The 18,694-nt window shown below is 42.2% G+C and overlaps 1 protein-coding gene across 8 annotated transcripts in view; it reads left to right on the forward strand.

The window, feature by feature from the left end:
• The window catches only part of CTNNA2 (catenin alpha 2), a 575,368-nt gene that overhangs the window by 395,086 nt on the left and 161,588 nt on the right, over positions 1-18,694 (forward strand). For all 8 annotated transcript variants that reach the window (XM_087874837.1, XM_087874835.1, XM_087874839.1 and 5 more), the window contains exon 9: positions 13,725-13,877. In XM_087874837.1, the coding sequence (XP_087730963.1) occupies positions 13,725-13,877 (153 nt within the window). The remainder of the gene's footprint in view (positions 1-13,724; positions 13,878-18,694) is intronic.

The following is an 18,694-nucleotide window of genomic DNA, read 5'->3' on the forward strand; positions in this document are numbered from 1 at the left end:
TGCTGCCTTCTGGGGTGGGAGCTTCTGAGACATTTTCAAGAACATTCCTGTGGGCAAAGCAAAACAGGCCACCCAGAAGTGTTGCACCAAATCTTTCTCTCTCTCATCTCCCTCTCTTCAGCCCTCTCCCTCTCTCTTTCTCATTCTTTCTTCTTTTCCTTCTCTTTCCCCCTCCCCCTCCTTCTCGCTCTCTCGGTTTCTTGTTCTTTCTCTTTCTTTTCCTCTCTCCTTTGCCTTCTTTTTCTCCCTCTCTCTCCCTCTCTCTTTCTCCTTCTCTTTCTCCCTCCCCCTCCCTCTTCTTTTCTCATTCTCTCTCTCTCTCTCTCTCTCTCTCTCTCTCTCTCTCTCTCTCTCTCTCTCTCTTTCTTTCTTTCTTTCTCCTGCTCTTTGGCCTTCTCTTTCTCCCTCCCCCTCCCTCTTCTTTTCTCATTCTTTCTCTCTCTCTCTCTCTCTCTCTCTTTCTTTCTTTCTTTCTTTCTTTCTTTCTTTCTTTCTTTCTTTCTTTCTCCTGCTCTTTGGCCCTTTCTTTCTCCCTCTCTGTCTCTTTCTCCCTCTTTCTTTTTCTCCTTCTCTTTCTCCCTCTCCATCCTTCTTTCTTTCTCTCTCTCTCTCTCTCTCTTTCTTTCTTTCTCTTTCTTTCTTTCTCCTATTCTTTCACCTTCTCTTTCTCTCTCTCCCTCTCCCTTTCTTGTTCTTTCTCTGTCTTCCTCTCCCCCCTCTCTCTTTCTCATCCTCTTTTTCTCTTTCCCTTTCTTTCTTTCTCTCTCTTTCTTTCTCTCTCTTTTACTCTCTTTGTTCCTGCATTTCCTCACTGGCAAGCAATATTGTTCCCTGGAATGCAATGAGGCCCAATGCTCACTCCAGTCAGTAGCTTGATTAATACTAATGCTTAGCTTGGCTAAGTGCAGGTGCCTACAGCCATTTAAAACAATTCTTAAATCTTCCATAAATCCCCTTTCGTTATCAATATTGTTTGATGAGTTCCTTTCAGCTACAAAGCGCCGACTTGGCTGTTTTGTACTGATAATTTAATATTGTTCTCGCATTTCCTTCCATGCTGCTTTCTCATGCCCGTAACGGGTGCCCGAGAATGGTACCCACATGCAGGCCACTTAACAACATTTTGAGACTTCAAATTTTAGGCAACTTAGTTCAGACATTGAGTATATCTAGCTATCTTAAAAAAATACAGGGTGTTCTCAACTTAACCACTATTCATTTAAGGACCGTGGGAAATTAGAACAACACTGAAAAAAGTGACTTATCACCAATCCCACAATCACAATCATTGAAGCATCCCCATGATCACGTGATCAAAATGTAGACACTTGGCACCTGGCATGTACTTATGTCGGTTGCAGCATCCGGGGACTTTCCCTGACATCTTCCCTCAAGCAAAGCCAATGGGGGAAGCTGGATTTCACTTAACGACCGCTGGATTCGTTTAACAACTGCTGGGATTCACTTAAGCAACGTGGCAAAAATGTCATACAATTGAGTGCGGCTTACTGACAAACCATCTTGCTTAACAGTGGAAATTCTATCCCAATTGTGGTCGTAACTTACCTATAAGGATTTTTTTTTCTTCTTCTTTCGCTTAGTAGCTAGGTAGCAGATCAATGCTTTAAACCTGTCAAAACACCTCTTGAAAACTTGCGGTGTTAACCCACTTCTGTACTTAGCCAAGAAAATAGTGTGAATGTGTTGAGGGTAAAACTTCCCTCTGCATAGTAGGCAACAGACCGGACAGCAAAAAGATACGTTGCTGGTTAAACACACAGATACTCACAGACTCTGAACAGTGAAAAAGAAAATATTCTTTACTCTTAGTGAAAAAACAAACTTGGTTTCTCAAAACAATGATAACACGTCTTCGAATAATCACTCTCCAACACAAAACATAGTTTGCTTACAGTTCTCTTCAGTCACACACAGTCCCTCTTCAGAAGATCAATCATCAAATAGCAGGAGCTCCCGGGCTTCCTGTCTACCTTTATGGCTGCCTGATAATAGCACAGCCAATCATTCTTCTTACAACATTTATTATTATTATTATTATTATTATTATTATTATTATTATTATTATTATTATTATTATTATTATTATTATTATTATTATTTATTGGTTAATCTTTAGTGAGATTCACAGCCTTTGAGGCTGGTTAATAGCTCAGCAGCTCGAGTCCTAACCAAGGACCTAGGAACTGTTAAGGTATCGTCGGAGGATGTAAGCTGTTCCGAGTAAGGTGGTTTTTTGTAGAGTCAAAATTATTATTATTATTATTATTATTATTATTATTATTATTATTATTATTATTATTATTATTATTATTATTATTATTATTATTTATTTATTTATTTATTTATTTATTTATTTATTTATTTATTTATTTATATATTTATTTATTTATTTATTTATTTATTTGATTTATATACCGCCCTACTCCCGAAGGACTCAGGGCGGTGAACAGCCAAACAGTAAAAATACATAGATACAAAATTTAAAAAACAAAGTAAAATCGAATTAAACAATTTGGCCCAGACAAATTAAAACACCCCAATCATTTAAAAACCGATTAAAATTTGCATAATTAAAAAGAGGGAAAAGATTAGGCCAGGCCCGCCTGGTGGAATAAAAAGGTTTTAAGAGCGCGGCGGAAGGTGTGCAGATCCGGGATTCTCCGTATCTCCGGGGGGAGTTCGTTCCAGATAGTAGGGGCCACTACAGAGAAGGCTCTCCCCCTAGGGGCCGCCAGTCAACATTGTTTGGCCGACGGCACCCGGAGGAGCCCCTCTCTATGAGAGTGTACCGGCCGGTGGGAGGCTATTGGTGGTAGTGGGCGGTCCCGTAGATAACCAGGTCCTAAGCCATGGAGCGCTTTAAAGGTGGTAACCAAAACCTTGAAGCGCACCCAGAAGACCACCGGGAGCCAGTGCAGCTCGCTCAGGAGAGGTGTTACATGGGAACGCCATGTCGCTCCCATTACCACCCGCGCGGCCGCACTCTGCGCCAGCTGGAGCCTCCGAGTGCTCCTCAAGGGGAGCCCCATGTAGAGAGCGTTACAATAGTCCAGGCGGGAGGTGACGAGGGCATGAGTGACCGTGCGTAGGGAGTCCCAATCTGATTTAAAGTCACAAACATAGTTTTTCTATATATTACCTACCCAACCATAGGATAAATATCCAACAGAATGTGTCTTTTCAGTAACCAGATAAGATCAAATCAAAATCAACCCAAAAGTGCTTTTTCAAGGCAACTGGACTTTCTGGTTTTTCTTTGAAGCTCTGACTGGATGGTGAGGAATGAAAGGATTTATACTCCTTGCGGACAGCTGGTCATTTGCATCCTTTTAGAGGGTCATTGAAGCACTTGGAGGCTTATCTGTGTCCTCAGGGTCACCTGAGTAGTGCAAATGGTTCCCATAGGCTACAGAAACCATTATCAATATAAATCCTTCCCTTCCCCACCATTCAGTCAGAGCTGAAGAAGCTTCTTGAATGAGAAGTGAAATGTCTTCAAAAGAAAAAGCGAGAAAGTCCAGTTGCCTCTTGAAAAAAGCACCTTTAGGACAACTGTGACCTGGATGACTGAGAATCTCCATACACACTCAAAGGTGATGGTACTTTATTAACAAATTAAACGAAATTGAATTTCTATTTTATTTCTTTATTGGCCAAGTGTGATTGGAAACCCAAGGAATTTGTCTCCAATGCATAAGTTCTCCGTGTACCTACAAAGCAATAAGTGATAAATCGTGACCATAATCACAAAAATGCAGTCGCCCTAAATCATAAGATACAAACTCAGTGATGGTCGTAGGATACTAAATAAGCAAACAGCACAAATCATAATAGGATGCTAAATAAAGGCAATCAACATAAATTGTGAGATACAAACAACAAAGTTACAGTCATAAGAAGCTAAGGAAATTGGTAAGAGGGAAAGAGGAGAAGGATAATGAGTAATATAGCAGTACTAGATGGATTGACTACAAGGTGGTTTGATTTCTAGTTAATCCAAACATAAGCTTTATCAAAGTTGCAATTAGAACAAGTTGGGTAGCTATTGTAGGATAGGATAGGATAGGATAGGATAGGATAGGGAATAGAATAGAATAGAATAGAATAGAATAGAATAGAATAGAATAGAATAGAATAGAATAGAATAGAATAGAATAGAATAGAATAGAATAGGTGGAAGGAAGAGAAGAGAAGAGAAGAGAAGAGAAGAGAAGAGAAGAGAAGAACAGAGTTGGAAAGGACCCTGGAGATCTTCAAGTCCAACCCGCTGCTTAGGCAGGAATCCCTACACCACTTCAGACAAATGGTTATTTGTAGATAGGTAGATATATAGACAGACAAACAGACAGACAGACACAGACCACAGACATGGATGGAAGGAAGGATGGAAGATAGACAGACAGACATGGATGGATGGATAGAGAGAAAGAGAAGATGGTAGGTAGGTAGGTAGGTAGGTAGGTAGGTAGACAGACAGACAGATAGACAGACAGACAGACACAGACATAACGACATAACCTATGTTAATGACATTCAAACCTATTTCCCATAGAAGAGAATATTTGTAGCTCAGGGTTGAAGGGTGGGGTCCTTGGTGTTCTCTGAACTTGATGATTTTCTTGCAGACATTTCATTACCAAACTAGGTAACGTTATCCATACTAGATGGGAGTAGGTTTGCAGAGTGGAGGTGTTCTACCCCAGCTCCGGATTCCCAAGGATTGTGACACACACCAACGGTCCTTATCAAAGTTATAACGTACCAAAAAAAAAAACAAAGTCCGGCAAAGGTTGGCAACCAGCCCAGAAAACAAGATATGATAAGACACTCACTCTTCAAAAATGCTCTGTAATAATCACACGTTGTTTCCAGCAAGAAATTACTAACTGCATGCGACTTAAATAGGCTAAGGGAGTGGCCAATTATCCTCAAGCCTTACTCTCGAGGAGATCTCCTCCTCCTGAGTAGCCACTCCTGCCTTTTGGTAGCCCTGCGTGCTCGAGCATTGAGGAGAGCCTCCTCCACTTCGCTCTCTCCACTTGAAGGAGCCTCTGGAGGTTCTGAAGGCCCTGGCTGAGTCTCTGCCTCTGGCATCACATCCTCTTCAGCCTCCTTGCTGTCCGACGTGAGTGCTGGCTGCGCAGGCTGCTGGTGCGACATCACACCAGCCTCCTCTTCATCGGGATCAGCCATGATCCGCGCAGGCCGCTGGCGGGCTACAATAGGAGGAGGAAGAGGACGATGAGGTCCTTGGTGCTCTCTGAGCTTGGTGGTTTTCTTGCAAACGTTTCATGTCCCAATTAGTTAACATCATCAGTGCACAATTTGGCGTTCCGTCTTCAGCCACCCAAATTGTAGGGACAGAGTAGACATGAAACTATTGTAGACATGAAACACACACACACACACACACACACACACACATATATATACACACATATATACATATTGTCAGCATTCTGATGCTGCCATAAAAAGGAGGAGACGAGGCTTGACTTTTCATCTACTTATTTTCTCTGTAGATAATATCCCCTAGGAGATGGGATGGGAGGGGGGGACATTCCTGTGGGGTGAGGTCAGAAGCTGGGGAGACTGACTTGGAAGATGGCCAATGAGAAGATGAGAATTGAGGAACGGAAAGGGAAGGGTTTGGGGGTCAGAGAGTTAGTATCGGCTACGACAAAGTCGGGGCCAGATCTGTCGTACTCAATAAATGGAATATTTCAGCAAAGATTAATTGTTTGGGAGTGCAATTTATTTGAGATGACATCGAAACCTGACACATATACCATATATATGTGTGTATATGTACACACACACACATGCACACACGTATTAAAAGCAAACTTCCTAGTTTTTTTTCCCCTTCCCCAGTCTCACACCCTAGGTGCAAATTCTATCTTCAGGTGTTAGTAACCTGCCCTTAAAACTCTCACTTTTGTTCATGCCACTCGATACTTGATTATACTTGCTCAATAGCGACAAGTAATAGCGTTGTTAGTGGTAACTTTTTGATGCTACACATTCAACAGAGGAAACTTTATCAGCAAGCCTGTTTTCCCCCCCCCCCCAAATCTCTAACAAAAGCTTTGCTGAATGTTTACTAGCGACACACCCTTGATAAAAGGTGAACAATCAGTAAGAGCCCTCAGACTCCCACCGTGGCATTAACATTTTCTGTCCCCGCCAGGCTATTTAATCCCCTTTGCCACTGTAATTAGCAAACAGGCAGCTACCCCTGTGTGTATGCGTGTGTTCGGAGAGAAATAATGATATAACCATGAAAATCATTGTGCTGGAGAGCAGTTGAAATGCAGAAATGCAGTCAGAATGGGAGCTAAACAATACAACAGAACTACTCGAGTTTGGCAGAGGTTTTTTTTTCTATGGCTTTCTGGGTTCTATAACTACTTGGGAAATAATCCTACAAATGTGCAATTTATTGACTTGGGTTAATATACAGACAGGTAATTTAATTTAATTAATTTAATTTAGTTAATTAAATTTATACGCCGCCCCTCTCCAAAGACTCAGGGCGGCTCACAATATGTTTTAAAAAATAATTATAAAAAAAACATTGAAAAATTAAAAACTCATTCACGCCATTCATGGCCGGATCTTGCCAGATCACAAGAGCGAGATCAACGGCCCCAGGCCTGCCGGTATGAGGGAAGAGAATATTTGTGGCTCAGGGTTGAACTGGCAGAGAGTCCTTGGTGCTCTCTGAACTTGGTGGTTTTCTTGTAGACGTTTCATGACCCAACTAGGCAATATCATCAGTGGTTGAAAGGAGATGGGTTTGCAGAGAGGAAGAGGAGGACTGTAGAGGCCTTAGTGCTCTCTGAGCTTGATTCTTTTCTTGCAGGCATTTCATTACCCAACTAAGTAACATCATCAATGCTAGAAGGGAGTGTGATTTGCGGAAAGGAGGAGGATTGCGGGATCCTTAGTATTCTCTGAACTTGGTGGTTTTCTTGCAGACCCAACTAGGCAATATCATCAGTGGTAGAAAGGAGTGGGGTTTCCAGAGAGGAGGAGGAGGAGGAGGAAGAGGAGGACTGTGGAGGCCTTGGTGCTCTCTTAGCTTAATTAATTTTCTTGCAGACATTTCATTACCCAACTAGATTATATCATCAGTGCTTGAAGGAAGGGGGTTGCTCTTTTATTATAGTAATGGCTTCCCTATTATTGTTGATGGGAGACTTCTGGGTAAAATGGGTCAAAACTCACTTTACAACTGTCTTGCTTAGCAACAGAAATTTGGAGCTTGGTTGTGGCTGTAGGCCGAGAACTATTTGACTTTTGGGAACACAAAACTCAAGGAACAAGTTCATATCCTAATACACAAGATTAATGCTGTAGGATTCAAAGAATATATCTGGGCTTCCGCATGTTTCAGAAAGAATTTATCGGACCTTACATAAACGTGAACAGAACATTTCTCTGTTACTCGATAAATCAGTCCAACTTTTTCTAAGCTTCTGGGGAAAAGTTGCATCTGCTTTAATGGTTGCACGAATGAGCAGTTCCTTAAAGCAGCGGCATCTTCTTCAAACTTTTGAAGAAAGCTAATGAAAGATTACTCCAGAGGATGGTAGAGGACAGGAAGGCCTGAAGGAACATTATCCATAGGGTCACAATGGGTTGGACACGACTTCGCAACTAACAACAACAACAAAGAAAGAGTTAAAAAAAGACATAGCTATTTTAATGAGTAACAGAGAAGGGCTGTGCTCTTGAAACTTGAAGGACTGTGCTCTCTTCTTCCAAATGCTTTTTTTAAATGATGACCAGCCCTAAAATCCCCTCTCACCCACCTTTCAGAAATCTAAAGAGCCTTGGTGGCGCAGTGGCTAAAGTGCTGTTAAAGTAAAGCCAGCTGCCTGCAATTACTGCGAGTTCAAATCTCACCAGGCTCAAGGTTGACTCAGCCTTTCATCCTTCCGAGGTAGGTAAAATGAGGACCCGGATTGTGGGGGCAATAAGCTGACTTTGTATAAAAAAGAACACCACTGGGGGGCCCAAAAAGCCCTACTAAGCAGGTATATACAAAAGTATGAAGGCTATTGCTTAACGCATTGTAAGCCGCCCTGAGTCTCTGGAGAAGGGTGGCATATAAATCGAACAAATAAATAAAAATAAATAAATAAAGAACAATCCAAATAATATAAGGAATCTTCTTTTATTTATTTTTATATTTATTATGACATTTATACACAGCCCATCTCACCGGTAAAGCGATTTTTAGGTTACTTTTGTGCGCAAAAGTATGTGCAAATCGGAGGCACATAGATCGAATCCAGGTGGATAGAATCTGTTTGAAGGCAAATGGATCCCATCCAGAGGTGGGTTTCACATATTTTTTACCACCGGTTTGCCATGTGTGTGCCTGCTCGCTTTGTGTGCACACACACCTTCCGTGCATGCACCCGGCCTTCCGTGCATACACTTTGCTCACATGCGCACCTTCCGCACCTGGTCTCAAAAATGTGGCTAAATAGGACGTCATAGCGCTGGGGTGGGTGGGCGGTCCCACTCGCGGTTGCCGCCACCAGTTTGCCAAACTGATCCGAACCGGCTGAATCCCACCACCGATCCCATCCCTTCCCTACCAAGACTTGGGCAGGGAGTTTCTCAGATTTAATCCCCAACAGTTGTTTACTTTGATCAATCCTGCGCGAGCTGCACTGGCTCCCAGTGGTCTTCAGGATGCGATTCAAGGTGTTGGTTACCACCTTTAAAGCGCTCCATGGCATTGGACCTGGCTACCTTCGAGACCGACTTCTGCCACCAGCAGCCTCCCACCGGCCAGTCCGCTCCCACAGAGAGGGTCTCCTCAGGGTGCCATTGGCCAAGTTATGTCGGCTGGCGACACCCAGGGGGAGGGCCTTCTCTGTGGGAGCCCCTGCCCTTTGGAATGAACTATCCCCGGAAATGCGTAAAATCTCTGATCTCCGTGTATTTCGCTGTGCCCTCAAAACCATGTTGTTCCGCCAGGCTGGGCTATCAAGGTAAAGATTTTAATCGGTTTTAAATGGGATTTTAAATTTGGGGTTTTATAAATTGGACCTATTATTTAATAATTTTAATTATTTTTAAATTTTGTCTGTCTTTGTGTTTTTAATTAGGCTGTACACCGCCCTGAGTCCTTTGGGAGAAGGGTGGTATAGAAATAAAATTAATAAATAAATAATAAATAAATAAATGGCCCTAATTGGGTAAAATAGAGCTGATACCTTTGAATATCTTGTCGAAGAAGACAATTAATACTCCCTTGTCATGCCGCTGTTCGAGCTATTAAAAAGGACGCCTTATGTTCACACTCCTGTCACGGTTAACAAATGATTTTTGTCAGGCTACCCCAGCATGTGGGAGGGAGCATCCTGCATCCCTTTCGCCTTTCAGTTCCAATCCAGGAGTCCTCAAGCAGTCGCATTCACGACAAACCATTTTATACCAAATTTATATTTCGCTGATAAAGAAATAAAGGGAGACCAGTATAGATCTATTTCAAGCTATTTAGCTCTCATCAGCTAGCCATGCCCTTACTCGGATTCGAACTTGGGCTGCCTGCATGTTAGGCAGTTGTATTAACCTCTGAGCCACAAGTTCTCCTCCCTTCATCATCTTGAGCCAGGGGAGAGATTAAGAGTTTTTCTATCAAGACACCTAGTCTACCCCACCATGTGGGAGGGAGCATCCTGCATCCCTTTCGCCTTTCAGTTCCAATCCAGGAGCCCTCAAGCAGTCGCGTTCATGACAAACCATTTTATACCAAATTTATATTTCACTGATAAAGAAATAAAGGGAGACTAGTATAGATCTATTTCAAGCTATCTCTTTATCAGCGAAATATAAATTTGGCTGATAAAATGGTTTGTCGTGAATGCGACTGCTTGAGGGCTCCTGGATTGAAGCTGAAAGGCGAAAGGGATGCAGGATGCTCCCTCCCACATGCTGGGGTAGACCAGGTGCCTCAATAGAAAAACCCTTAATCTTTCCCCTGGCTCAAGCTTGATGAAGTGAGGAGAACTTGTGGCTCATAGGTTAATACAACTGCCTAATATGCAGGCAGCCCAAGTTCGAATCCGAGTAAGGGTATGGCTAGCTGATGAGAGCTAAATAGCTTGAAATAGATCTATACTAGTCTCCCTTTATTTCTTTATCAGCAAAATATAAATTTGGTATATTAACTGCCCTCTCCGCCATCCATACAAGGGCATTGCGAGACTCCAGTTTGGAAGGAGATTGTGAAATATTTGTTTGCATTAGACTTCTTCGTAATTTTAAAAAAAAAAATCCCGCTGTGAAGATGGACTTCATTTAGCAAAGACAGGAGAGGCGGTGATGTAATTTGTAAAACAAACAAACAAATAAACAAACAAGAATTTGCAATTTAGTTGCCTTTTTTAAAAAAAAAAATCTGTGTAATGCATTTGACTGATTCCAGCTGCATGCTAGAAATAGGATTCAAAAGATATCTTAAAATACTTTTTTTTAATGTGCGGCGTGCAATTAACATTTTATGACATTAAAAAGCCCTACCGAAGTTTGGTTTTGACCTTAAAAGAAATCTTAGACCTTCATCAAAAGACTTTCTGGAGCAACCCAATGTTTGTTTGTTCTTATACATCGTCTTTCCTTCCTTCCTTCCTTCCTTCCTTCCTTCCTTCCTTCCTTCCTTCCTTCCTTCCTTTTCTACTCTACCTCCCTCCCTCTCTTCTTTCCTTCATTCTTCCTTCCTCCCTCCTCTCCCTCCCTTTCTTCCCTCCCTTCTTTCCTCCTTTCTTCCTTCCTCATCCCATCCTTCCTCCCTTCTTTCCTCTCTCCCCTTCCTTTCTTCCTTCCTCCCTCCCTTCTTTCCATCTTCCTTTTTTCCACATCTCCTTCCCTTCTTTCCTCCTTCCTTCCTTCTTCATCCCATCCTTCCTCCCTTCTTTCCTCTCTCCCCTTCCTTTCTTCCTCCCTCCCTCTCTCCCTCCCTCTTTTTCTTGCTTTATGCCACTTAATCCATTTCATCTTTTGAAAAAAAAGGAAAAAAAGCAAAGGAAGCTAATCTAATGGAGAATTGCAGATCACAGCTTGCATGGATCCCAACTTCATGTCGCCATTTTCTTCTTTGTCATTCACCCTGGAAATTCAAATGGAAGGTCCCTGAAGCAGGGACTCCTTTTTCTCCCTTCTTTTGTGTGGCCTACAAAGCACTCTCTTAATAGCAGCATGTAAAAACTCACAACAAAACTCACCAGACAAGCTATTTTTTTCCAGGGCACCAAGTCTGCATCGGAAAAAAGAAAGAAAATGCTTGCCACTTTCTACAAGCAGCTGCCTCAATTGCTCCGGCTTTTATGCATTTCCGTGGTCTGTAGTTGGTCCCACAGTCAGCCAGATGTTTAGCCTGGATTTAGCACTTTTATCCATCCATCAAGTCCTTCAAAAGGATTCGGGATAGGAAGATCTTGGCTAATATGATGTGTCATTCATGATATCCTGTTTCCCCGAAAATAAGACCCAACTGGAAAATGAGTCCTAGCATGATTTTTCAGGATGCTCGTAATATAAGCCCTACTCCCGAAATAAGCCCCAGTTAAGATCCTCAGCCAGATGGATGCATTTAGTACTGTATTTCCTACAAAATAAGACCTAACCAGAAAATAAGCCTTAATGTGTCTTTTGGAGCAAAAATTAATATAAGACATGGTCTTATTTTCGGGGAAACACGGTATCATTCACTAAAGTTGTCTTCTAAGTAGATTCAAGACTTCTGCAGGTAGCAATCTCCTCCAGTGACCAAATGAGATGCTTTCATTTCATTAATTAATGTATTATTTGAATGTTGAGGCCATATATATATATATATATATATATATATATATATATATATATATATATATATATATATATATATCCAAGAAAAAGCACATAGCTGACCGGAAGACAGAACCAACAAAGAGACTCAACCATCATCCTAATGCAAAGCCTTGAAAACTTTTAACCAGTTTTTTTAACGATTTGCAGAAAAAAAAATCAGAGAGCATGTTGGGTCCAGTCATTAGGGTGCCAAGTTAAAAACTGGGAGACTGTGAGTTCTAGTCCCACTCTAGGCATGAAAGCCGGGTGGGTGATTAATATAAGACCTGGTCTTATTTTCGGGGAAACAGAGCATCTATCTATCTATCTATCTATCTATCTATCTATCTATCTATCTTCCATCCATCATCTATCTATCTATCTATCTATCTATCTATCTATCTATCTATCTATCTATCTATCTATCTTCCATCCATCATCTATCTATCTATCTATCTATCTATCTATCTATCTATCTATCTTCCATCCATCATTTATCTATCTATCTATCTATCTATCTATCTATCTATCTATCTTCCACCCATCATTTACCTATCTATCTATCTATCTATCTATCTATCTATCTATCTATCTATCTATCCTGTTTCCCCTAAAATAAGACTCAACCGGAAAATAAGTCCTAGCATGATTTTTCAGGATGCTCATAATATAAGCCCTAGTTAAGATTGTCAGCCGGATTAATGCATTTAGTACCGTATTTCCCCCCAAAATAAGACCTAACCAGAAAAGAAGCCCTAATGCATCTTTTGGAGCAAAAATTAATATAAGACCCGGTCTTATTTTGGGGGGAAACACGGTAGTTTAGTGAATAATATTTTACCAACAACGGTTTTGAGGATAATTCAGATTTTCTCTGCTAGTCAAAACAATCTGCAGCAAAATACATTTACCATCAATGTCTGTTAAGTGCTTTGTTTATTTTACCTGGGTAATTTATCCTGTAAATAGACTGAACAAAACTGAATGAATTCAATGAATGAGGGTTTTGTTTTTTTTTAAAAAAGATGTTTTTCAGACTAAAGAATTCTGCTTCCGTTGACTGTCCAGAAGAACCTTTATTGTTGCTCTAAAAAGAGTATTTCAATGTAGTCTTATATTCTTTTTTTTATATAAACAGTTTTTTTTTAATAAATAAACATTAAAAACATTGGACACTGTATGACCATCCTGGTCTTAACATATCCATACATATTGTGCACAGTCACTCATGCCTTGGTCACGTCACGCCTGGACTACTGCAACGCTCTCTACATGGGGCTCCCCCTGAGGAGCACCCGGAGGCTCCAGCTGGTGCAGAATGCGGCCGCGCGAGGGATTATGGGAGCGACGTGGCGCTCCCACGTAACACCTCTCCTGCGCGAGCTGCATTGGCTTCCGGTGGTCTTCCGGGTGCGCTTTAAGGTGTTGGTTCTCATCTTTAAAGAGCTCCATGGCTTAGGGCCGGGGTATTTGTGAGACCGCCTGCTGCTACCGATAACCTCCCACCGGCCAATACGCTCTCACAGAGAGGGCCTCCTCAGGGTGCCGTCGGTCAAGCAATGTCGGCTGGCAGCCCCCAGGGGGAGAGCCTTCTCTGTGGGGGCACCCGCCCTGTGGAATGAACTGCCTCCTGGAATACGATTGATCCCGGACCTCCGGACCTTCCGTAAAGCCCTGAAGACGTTTTTATTCCACCAAGCCGGCCTAGCCTAAATGGTTTTTAAATTGGGATTTGGGTTCAATTGTGGTCGTAAGTCGAGGACTGCCTGCACCAACAAAAGACTCAAAAGTAGTTCTAATATGGTAGTAAAGTTAGTTCTTTGAGTAATAAAGCTGCGTTTGCTTTTCCACAGCTGCGAAAAGCTGTGATGGATCATATATCCGACTCGTTCCTGGAGACCAACGTCCCGCTGCTGGTCCTCATCGAAGCAGCCAAGAGCGGCAACGAGAAAGAAGTGAAAGAATACGCACAAGTCTTCCGTGAACACGCCAACAAGTTGGTGGAGGTAAGTTGGACCTTCCTACAAGAACCACGCAACTGGTTGTTTTGGAGCCACAGACAACAAACGCTCCAGTCAATAAATAAAGGGTTTTTGGGGGTTTTTTTTACACTTTATGATTAACTCAAGAAAAACAAACCGAAAGGCATGACATAAACAAAGCAGATCAGTGGTGGGTTTCAATTTTTTTTCTACCGGTTCTGTGGGTGTGGCATGGCTTGGTGGGCGTGGCTTGGTGGGCGTGGCAGGGAAAGGATACTGTAAAACCTCCATTTCCTCCTGAGCAGCTGGGACTCGGGAGGCAGAGAATAGATGGGGGTGGGGCCAGTCAGAAGTTTTACTACCGGTTCTCCGAACTACTCAAAATTTCCGCTACCGGTTCTCCAGAACTGGTCAGAACCTGCTGAAACCCACCTCTGAAGCAGATACTGTATATACCAAGCAAGACGATAACCAGGCCTCTTAGAAGTTGCCAGGAGCAGCTCCTTCATTTCCTAAGAAGGAACGTCTGGCGGCACCCAGAAGCAGGGCCTTCTCCATGGTGGCTCCCTTCCCTTTGCAACATCAAACCTGTGGAGGTTAGGTTGGGCCTCACATCGACACTTTTTCCACATGGCCCTGATAGCCTGGTTTTGCCAATTAGTGTGGGGAACCTGGAATAGGATGGAGCCCATCACATGGCTTGTGTGATGGATTATTGTTGCAGGGCAAGTGAAGAGAGGGGATATTGTTTTTTATTGTTTGTATATTGAGTTTTTATTTTTGTAAGCTGCCCAGAGTAACTGAGAGTGAGTGGGAAAGAAGGAAGGAAGGAAAGAAGGAAGGAAGGAAGGAAGGAAGGAAGGAAGGAAGGAAGGAAGGAAGGAGAGGTAAAGATAGAAAAGGGAGGGAGGGAAGGAAGAGAAAAAAGAAAGAGGAAGGAAGGAAGGAAGGAAGGAAGGAAGGAAGGAAGGAAGGAAGGAAGGAAGGAAATGAGAGGTAAAGATAGAAAAGGGAGGGAGGGAAGGAAGGGAAAAGAGAAAGAGGAAGGAAGGAAGAAGACAGAGAGAAAGAGAAAGAAAGAAAGAAAGAAAGAAAGAAAGAAAGAAAGAAAGAAAGAAAGAAAGAAAGAAAGAAAGAAAGAAAGAAAAAGAAAGAGGAAGGAAGGAAAGAAGGAAAGAAAGAGAGAGGGAGGGAGGGAAAGAAGAAAGAGAAAGAAAGAAAGAAAGGGAGGGAGGGAGGGAGGGAGGGAGGGAGAGGGAAAGAAGGAAGAGAAAGAAAGAAAGAGAAAGAAAGAAAGAAAGAAAGAAAGAAAGAAAGAAAGAAAGAACATAATAGGAAGGAAGAAAGGAAAGAGAGAGAGAAAGAAAGAAAAGGAAGGACGGAGGGAGGGAAAGAAGAAAAGAAAGAAAGACAGAAAGGCAGGCAGGCAGGCAGGCTGATAGATAGATCCAAAGGTGCTTTTATTTTAAAGGCAAATGGACTTTCTGATTTTCCTTTAAGATGTTTTGCTTCTCATCCAAGAAGCGTCTTCAGTTCTCACTTTAAGTAAACTATAACTACAGTTAAAGCTTGAAGACACTTCTTGGATGAGATGCGAAACATCTTAAAAGGAAAATCAGAAGGTCCAGGGGTCACGTGATTCCCACTTTTGCGACCTTCTGACAAGCCAAGTCAATGGGGGAAAAGCCACATTCCCTTAACCACCGTGTTTCTAACTTTAACAGCTGCGGCGATTCACTTAACAACTCTGGCAAAAAAAGAAAAAGAAAGAAAGGTTGTAAAACAGGGCAAAACTCACTTAACGAATGTTTCACTCGGCAGGAGAAAGTTTGGGCTCAATTGTGGTCATAAGTCGAGGACTACCTGTATTACAAAGGAGAAGGATTATTGGTACAGTTTTAGGAGTGGGGGGGGGAGTAATCTTCTATTTAGGTTTCCACAGGGGGGAAAATTGAAGACAAATGTCATCCTATCGGTCATGAAATCACATAAAACGAGATGTTGTGTATCCCGGAACGAAGTTGCAGATGAACACATTAACAGTGGTGGGTTGCATGTGACATCCCATGTCTCGTTCTACACACTCAGGAATGTTTTGCCGTTGTTAACAACAAGTAGCTGACAATCGTTGTCAGATCTTGCTTGGTGATAAGCAACTCATTAGACAACACAACAGCATCCGAGATAAGCTGCCAAGTCTCCTAACCTTTCCATTAGCTAATGGAATGTTTGCAAAAGAGAGAGAGAGAGAGAGAATAAAATACAATCAATATCAGTCCATTGTCCATGTATCTGCATGAACGACTAGAGACAGCATTCAAGTGTACTATGAAACAAAGCGAAGTTCTACATTTAGGCAAGGAAAACAAAATGCACAGGTACCATATATGTGGTACCTTGCTCAATAGTAGCAACTGTATCTTTTCTTTTATGTACACTGAGAGCATATGCACCAAGACAAATTCATTGTGTGTCCAATCACACTTGGCCAATAAAGAATTCTATTCTATTCTGTGAGAGGGATCTTGGAATCCTACTGGACAACCATTTAGATATGAGCCAGCCGTGTGCAGCAGCTGCCAAAAAAGCCAACACAATTCTGGGCTGCATAAACAGAGGGATGGAATCAAGATCATGTGAAGTGTTAATACTACTTTATAATGCCTTGGTAAGGCCACACTTGGAAAAATGCATCCAGTTTTAGTCACCACATTGTAAAAAAGATGTGGAGACTCTAGAAAGAGTGCAGAGAAGAGCAACAAAGAGGCTAAAACATACGAAGAACGGTTGAAGGAACTGGGTAGGTCTACTTTAATGAAAAGGAGGAGTAGGGGAGACATGATAGCAGTCTTCCAATATCTCAGGGGCTGCCCCGAAGAAGAGGGAGTCAAGCTATTCTCCAAAGCACCTCAGAGTAGGACAAGAAGCAATGGGTGGAAACTCATCAAGGAGAGAAGCAACTTAGAACTAAGGAAAAAATTCCTGACAGTAGGAACAATTCATCAGTGGAACGATTTGTCTTCAGAAGTTGTGAATGCTCCAACACTGGAAGTTTTTAAGAAGAGGTTGGATACCCATTTGTCTGAAGTGGTGTAGGGTTTCCTGCCTAAGCAGGAGGTTGGACTAGAAGACCTCCAAGGTCCCTTCCAACTCTGATATTCTATATTCTAAAGAGGATAATCTTGGTGGACCTCTGTAGGAGTTGCCTCTTACGCCAGCTTATCTTTGCATCTCCTTCAAAGAAGAGGATGAAGACAAAAAAAGGGAGAAAAGGCATCTTTTAATCTTAATGTCATTAAGCCAAAATAGTTTCAAGCTGCCTTCATTATGTCAGGCCCTTCATCCAAATAGACTATTAGTACATTGGATCTTACTTAGAAATCTATTTTAATTGGTTCATTGTTCTCACTGTCACAACATTTCTCCTTTGTTCTAGGTTGCTTCTCTCCTTGAGTTAGTTTCCATCCATTGCTTCTTGTCCTGCCTTCAGGTGCTTTGGAGAAGAGGTTGACCCCCCCTCTTCTTTGAGGCAGTCCCTCAAATATTGGAACACAGCTATCGTGTCTCCCCTAGTCTTTCCCCCCCCATTAAACTAAACATATCCAGTTCCTGCAACCCATTCTTCATACGTTTCAGCCTCCAGAAATCTAAGAATCCTAAGATTCTTAGAATCTGCAAGAATCTGCAAGAATTTTAACTTTCAAATCTTACCCACGATCTCTTCTTGTCCACTCAGGCCAACCCAGGAACATTTTAAATCCAAAGTCAACTGTTTCAGGAGCAGCAATAGAATGTAGATCCTTTAAGTTACCCAATTCCACCAACACCGTCATTATACTACATGCATTCTTAAATTATGAGCATCATTGAAAAATAAATAAATAAGATCCCATGTCTTGATATGGGAAACGAGAGGGAGAAAACTTTGGATTCCTTCTTTCCTTCCTTCCTTCCTTCCTTCCTTCCTTCCTTCCTTCCTTACTTACTTACTTACTTACTTACTTACTTACTTACTTACTTACTTACTTCTTTCTTTCCTCCGTCCCTCCCTCCCTTTCCATCCTTCCTCCCTCCCTCCCTTCCGCCTTTCCTCCCTCCCTCCCTTCCTTCCTTCTTTCTTTCCGCCCTCCCTCCCTCCCTTCCATCCTTCCTCCCTCCCTCCCTCCTTCCTTCCTTCTTTTTTTCTTTCCTCCCTCCCTCTCCATCCTCCCTCCCTTCCTCCTTCCCTCCCTCCCTCCCTCCCTCCCTTCCTTCCTTCCTTCCTTCCTTCTTTCTTTCTTTCTTTCTTTCTTTCTTTCTTTCCTCCCTCCCTCCCTCCCTCCCTTCCATCCTCCCCCCCTCCCTCCCTTCCTCCCTCGTTTCCTCCCTCCCTCCCTTCCTTCCTTCCTTCTTTCCTCCCTCCCTCCCTCCCTTCCATCCTTCTTCCCTTCCTTCCACCTTTCCTTCCTCCCTCCCTCCCTTTCATTCTTCCTCCCTCCCTCCCTAATGGAATTGATGATGAAGAACATAGAACTTGTTGAGATGACTAAATAAATGTTTTTGATCAGAGATAAGAGAATATCTACCTTTCTAACTGACTTGAAACTCCTGGTTGCATGAAATGGGGGGCGGGATGCACTTACACCTTGAATTATTGGATAATAGAAAAAAATAGCTTTTTTGCAGTCATACAGTAGAGAGAATTATGTAATTGTACATATATTTGCTACAAAGGAAATTGGAAATATCTTCTTTCTACTCTTTCAGCATTCTTTCTCTCTCTCTCCTTCCTTCCTTCTTTGCATCTTTCCTTCTCTCTTTCTTTGCTTGTTTGTTAAATTTATTTGCCCCCTATCTTGCCA

This window comes from Pantherophis guttatus, chromosome 8, assembly GCF_059756535.1.
Source record: "Pantherophis guttatus breed Tessera chromosome 8, ASM5975653v1, whole genome shotgun sequence".
NCBI lineage: Eukaryota > Metazoa > Chordata > Lepidosauria > Squamata > Colubridae > Pantherophis > Pantherophis guttatus.